Source organism: Gopherus flavomarginatus, chromosome 6, assembly GCF_025201925.1.
Source record: "Gopherus flavomarginatus isolate rGopFla2 chromosome 6, rGopFla2.mat.asm, whole genome shotgun sequence".
In the NCBI taxonomy this organism is placed as follows: Eukaryota; Metazoa; Chordata; order Testudines; family Testudinidae; genus Gopherus; species Gopherus flavomarginatus.
In genome coordinates this window covers 60042689-60048884 of record NC_066622.1, presented here as the reverse complement: position 1 = coordinate 60048884, position 6196 = coordinate 60042689, and the positions used below count along the sequence as shown (strand labels likewise).

The following is a 6196-nucleotide window of genomic DNA, read 5'->3' as shown; positions in this document are numbered from 1 at the left end:
AGTGGTTGAGAGGAGGAAATCCAGCCATGGGAGAGCAAAGCTCCCAGGAATGGGACTGTCCCAGCCAGAGGGGCAGGGAGGGAGGACAGGGGAAGGAGAGACTGAAAGGGGCAGTGGGAGAAATGAATGTGGGGGAGAGATTTCCAGCTCTCTAGTCCACCCAGACACATGTATTGCTGCATCCCTGGGCAGAACCACTTTCCAGTGAACAAAACAAGGATCAGACAGAGCAAAAGCCAGTTCCTGACTCCATATTCCCCCTGCTGGGGTGTGGCTGCCGTGGGGTCAGTGTCTGAGGGAATCCCCCACAGTGACTCCTTTGGTTCTGCTCTTTTCTAGCCTTGTGTTCAGAGAAGAGATGAGGGAAGGGAGAAGGGAGGTTAAAAATGTGTCTGTGGACTTAGCCTGGCAGGAGGGGCCAGGTCTAAATTGTAATAAACAGATTGAGCATTTCCCAGCATGACAGAATCTAGGGTGTCTGCCTGCAGGGAAAGAGCCTGGGGGATTTATGATGTGAAATTAACTAAAACCGATTCTGAAACGCCCACAACTGCCCTTCTCCCCCAGACAGGCTGCAGAATGACGTCCATGTTTTGTTCCAGCTCATCCCAGCCTGGCGTGGGTCAGGGAAGAGAAATGGCTGCAGTGGAGTCAGTCCAGGTAGATTATCAGGGGGTTGCTGGTGGGTTCCTACTGGAGGAAAGGGAGAGCAAATACACCAGAGGTGGGAAGGTTTGCAGAGTCTGGTTTGGAGGTTGGAGCGGGGCAGGAAATTCACAGCGTGGGGAAAGGAGGAGGCCAGGGTGTGGCAAACCTGCTGGGAGTTATTTAATAAGTGGCCTAGATTCTAGGAACAGACCCAGGAGGTTTGGAGGTGGAAATGCCCTAATTTGTGAAGAAAGAAAATAGCCCACCTACATGGAGCTAGTCAAACTGACCAGACTCCTAGTGCTGGAGCCTGACCTCACTAACCAGCAGCTGCTGTGAGATATGAAGGGGGCACCCATGAGTCAGGCTTATTGGAGCTGCCTCTCCCTTCATATCCCGCTCCTTACAATGAGGAGGGTGTTGGGCGTTCTACCAGCGAGCTCTCCCTGGACCCTGCTGGGGGTTCCATCTCCTGTATCAGTCAGTGGCTAATAGTGGGGTGATGGATCTGCTGGGAGAGACAAAGGGCTCTCTCTTCATCCCCTCACCCTGGTATTTGCTGGATACTCTGAGCAAGGTCGAGGTGGGACTCTCCTGACTACGATCCACCCAGAGCTTCCATTTGATTCACTCCTCTCTGCCACAAATAGTGGGGCTGTGAGTGGGGCAGCAAGTCCTCAGTGTTGGACTCTTGCTCTTTCAGGAGCCGGTGACCTTTGAGGAGGTGGCTGTGTATTTCACCAGGGAAGAGTGGGCTCTGCTGGACCCCGCTCAGAGAGCCCTCTACTGGGATGTCATGCAGGAGAACTATGAGACGGTGGTCTTGCTGGGTAAGGGTTCCTGTCCCTTCTGTTCTTGGAAGGGGAAATGAAGAGTGAAGGTTCATGCCACCCGCACAATGCCATCTGTACCCTGTCCTGTTTCAGCATCATCCCAATAGGCCAGTGACACACATACTACCGGAGACCCTCCTCTGCTGCAGAACACTTTGGGAACAGAGCACAGGAGCCGTATTGCACAGTGTCAAATATCTCCTGTTTGCTGAAGTGAAACTGAGGGTTAGGTCTGGCATAACTGTCCCATACCCCTAATCATTTTTGTTGCCCATTTCTGAACCTTTTCCAATTCCAATATATCTATTTTTGAGATGGGGTGACAACATCTGCATGCAGTATTCAAGATGTGGGTGTATCATGGATTTATTTGCTGTTTTTACAAATATGATCTATGAGATATTGTCATATCTATCCCTTTCTTAATTATTTCCTACATTGTTCACTTTTTTTCACTGCTGCTGCACATTGAGTGGATGTTTTCAGAGAACTATCCACAGTGACTCCAAGATCCATCTCTTGAGTGGAAACAACTAATTTAGACCCCATCATTTTGTATGTGTAGTTGGGATTGTGTTTTCCAATGGGCTGCACTATGTGCTATCCTGTCATCTAGCACTGCTGAGACCCTGGATTCAGTAATATCCCTGCCCTTCCTGTTCCCTTTCTCCACCGAACCCCGCCAGCCCATGCTTCCTGTTCCCAGCTTCCCCAGGATTCTCACACTGTCTCTGAACCTCTCTGTCAGCAAGAAGCAGTGCCAGGGACACTTGCCCTCTGTCTGAGTCTTCGATTTCTGGGACATGGATTTACTTTCTCTGTGTTGTAAGAGGCTCTGTCATAGTGAGTGTCTGTGATGTTACCCTGAGTACAATCTGGACTGTTAAATAGCTGTGTCCCCTCAGTTCTCCGGCCTGGGGTGCCTTTTCCACTGTTTTCCCGCGAGAACAGCTCCTCTTGGCCAATTAACACACAGTCCACAGCATGTAACTCACTACCCGCTACACAGTATTGAGTGCTGCTAGACAGCCACTCATGAATTACACCTCAGGAGAAAACCAGCAAATTCTCAAGTGCCCAACTTGCCCCCAGAAATGTGCATCTTGCACTGTCCAGCATGCTACTGAACGACGCAAGCTGATATGAAGTCTGTCATTTCATCATTGGAAAATGACATGCACCAGCTTGTTATCCCAAACAGAGTTTCCAACACACTTCAATCCACACATACTGGTTAGATGAACAATAAACCAAGATTGTTAACTACCAAAAACTAAAACTAGGCGCAGTCCATGAAAGGGGCACTCCCAGGAGAGACTGTATAAAGGCTGGAACATGAAACACCTTTGTAAACCTGAGACAGCTGCCTTGGGGACAATGACAGGGAAAATCCCCCAAAGTGACTCTGTTTTTGCTCTTCTCTGGCCTCCGATTGTTCCTTCCAACATGGAATACTTTACACTTGTCTCTACTGAATTTCATCCTATTTACTTCAGATCATTTCTCCCGTTTGTCCAGATCATTTTGAATTTTAATCCAATCCTCCAAAGCACTTACAACCCCTCCCATCTTGGTGTTGTCCGCAAACTTGATACGTGTAAGAGAGAGACAGTTACTGGGAGAGTTTCCCCATGTGTCAGAGGGTTACACCCTGGTGGGAGGGGGCTAGGCCTGTACTGGAATAAGGTCACTCTGTGCTTCACAGTGTGCCAGAACCTAGAATATGCATTAGCAGGGGAAAAGCTGGGGGGAATCGGCTTGTGGAATGGACAAAAGCCTAGTCTGAATTCTCACACCTTGCCCTTTTCACCCCAGCAGGCCAGAGAATAACATCCATGTTTTGCTGCAGATCATCTCGTCCTCCCAGGGGCAAGGAAATGGCTGCAATGGAGCTGGCTCAGGTAAGAGAATATCAGGGAGGTGGTGGTGGGCTCTGCTTGGAGGTTGAGGAGCAGGAAATGCATAGGAGGGTGGGAATTGCTAGAGGTGGTGCGAAGCAGGAAATATCTCGGGTGGAGAAAGGGAGGGGACAGCATGTGACAAACCTGCTGAGACTTGTGTAGTGTAGGGCATGATGGGTTGTCACCCCCAGGCGCCAGTTTGTGGAGCTTCTGGGAACTACTGTGTCCTCTAACCCTCACGCTGGGCTGGCCCTTCTCACACTGCTTTGCTGGAGATTTCGCCAGCCTCTCCAGGGCCTGTTATCACCCAACACAACAGCAGGTGGCGCCATGCTGCCAACTAAGCTACCTGAGTGCTCTACCTAAGCCACTCAAGGACAGATAGAAGACAAGAGCCAATTTCCCACTCCCCCACCTTGCACACTTGCTGTAGTATAAATCCAGAATTATACCATCTTATAGTGCACGGGGATCTCTATGATGCAAGCTCATTAATATAGTTCCCCTTCCCCTCAATATGAGACTGATGTGCACAACAAGCTGAGATTTTCCCCAGACACTTCACTCAAAATACGCTGGTTAAGATAAAGCATCAAACAAGTTTATTAACTGCAGAAAGATAGATTAAGTGATTATAAGTGATAACAAACAGATCAAAGCAGATTATTTAGCAAATAACCAAAACTCAGACTAAGCCTAAGATACTAGATGGATAGAATTTGAATTAGCAATTTCTCACCCTGACTGATGGTACAAGCAGTCCCCCAAGTTTCCGTACACAAGCTAGAAATCTCTTGATCCTGGGAGCAGCACTTCCCCCACATCCGTTTTTGTTTCTCAGGCGTTTCCAGGAGTTCTCTTGTGTGGGGAATGAGGCCAAGAGATGATGTCACACCCCACCTTATGTAGCTTTTCCATATGGTGGGAACCTTTTGTTCCAAACTCAGTTCCGAGTCCAGTTTGTGGAAAAATAAAGGTACTAAAATGGAGTTTAGTGTCATGTGGTCTGGTCACAGGCCCTGCTGAGTCATAGTAGCCATGACTCCTAGGCTGGCTGAAACATTCACTGGAAGGCTAAGCTCTTCCACAGTCCATTGTCTTTGTTGAGCCATCAGCACTGTCTGGCTTCTTCATTGTTGTACCTGAAAGGCTCGTTGTGGGTGTTACCCAGAGTAAGCACATTTGAAATACAGATACAGAGTCAATATCCATAACTTCAGATACGAACATGATATGTGCACACAAATAGGATAATCATATTCAGCAAATCAGAACTTTTCCAGTGACATCACACATGATGCATCTTGTACAAAATAGATCATAATTATGTCCTAATCATATTATAATCATACCACTATGATGAATATGGGGGTGTAGTGTCCGATAGGTCCAAATTTCAAGGCACAGGAGTTGGGAATGGAACTTCCCCTCTTTGTGGAACAGGAAATAACCCTCCAGCCAGGGCTGGGACAACTTCCCAGACTCCCAGTGATGGAGCCTGAATCTCCTGGCATTTCATTAATTACCACCAACCCCAATCTTTGTGGCAACTGTAAACTTTATCAGTGATAATTTTGTACTCTCTTCTAAGTCATGGATAAGAATGTTAAATAGCACAGGGCCAAGAACCAATCCCTGCAGGAACCTGCTAGAAAGAAATTCACTCGACCATGGTTCCTCATTTACTATCAGAGTTTTTAATCTATTTAATGTATGCCATGTTTATTTTGTATCATTCTAGTTTTTTTAGTAAAAAGATTGTGGTGATCAAGTCATGTCCCTTACAGAAGTTTAGGTATATTACATCAATACTATTTGCGGCAACTAAACTTTTGGTCTCATCCAATAAGGATATCTCGTTAGTTTGATAGGCTCTATTTTCTCTAAACCTTTGTTAATGGGCACTATAATTCTGAGCTTCTAACTTCTATTCTTTACTATTGACTTCCCCTTAATTCCATATATTTTATTTGGAGAGTGCTGGGATTCCTACCAGGGAGCCACTATCAGGGTCCAGAGACAGCCCCATCTCCTATATTTAGCTCTGGCTAGTAGCTATGTGATAAATGTGAAGACCCTGCTTCTGTCTGTCATCTGGGAGACACAAAGGTTCCCTCTTTCTATCCTCTGATACCTCCTGGCTGCTGTAAGCAAGGTGGGGTGGGACTCTGTTAACATGTGCCTTCCGGAGCTTCCATTTCCTTGGTGCTGCTGTTGCGTGACTAGTGGGGTTGTGAATGGGTCAGCAGGTACTGAGTGTTGGACTCTTGCTCTTTCAGGGGCCGGTGTCCTTCGATGAGGTGGCTGTGTATTTCTCCAGGGAAGAGGGGACTCTGCTGGACCCCCCTCAGAGAGCCCTCTACAGGGATGTCATGCAGGAGAACTTTGAGACGATGGTCTTGCTGGGTCAGGATTCCTGTCCCTTCTGTTCTTGGAAGGGGAAATGAAGAGTGAAGGTTCATGCCATCCCCACAATGCCATCTGTACCCTGTCCTGTTTCAGCATCACCCCAATAGGCCAGTGACACACATACTACCGGAGACCATCCTCTGCTGCAGAACACTTTGGGAACAGAGTACAGGAGCAGTATCATACAATGTCAAATATCACCTCTTTACTCAAGTAAAACTGGGGGTTAGGTCCAGCATAATGAACAGAAGGTTCCTACCCCCAGCCTTCTCTCAAACCCTGAGCCTTCTCTACCCAAACCAGAATGTGCTTGGGGTGTAACAAGCAGGCGGCTGGAGTCAGAGCTGCCAGTCCAGGGATACTTATCATACAGACACTCAGAGCGTCCTTGAACGCTGGCTGGGA

The 6196-nt window shown here is 47.6% G+C and overlaps 1 protein-coding gene across 1 annotated transcript; it reads left to right on the top strand.

Annotated features, from left to right (window-relative positions):
* Positions 1 to 627: 627 nt before the first annotated feature.
* Positions 628 to 5897, top strand: LOC127054288 (zinc finger protein 560-like). The gene is made up of 4 exons (XM_050960372.1): positions 628 to 660; positions 1352 to 1478; positions 3300 to 3382; positions 5662 to 5897. The coding sequence occupies exons 1-4, from the start codon at positions 637 to 639 to the stop codon at positions 5827 to 5829; spliced, it is 402 nt and encodes a 133-aa protein (XP_050816329.1). The 5' UTR covers positions 628 to 636; the 3' UTR covers positions 5830 to 5897.
* Positions 5898 to 6196: the final 299 nt, after the last annotated feature.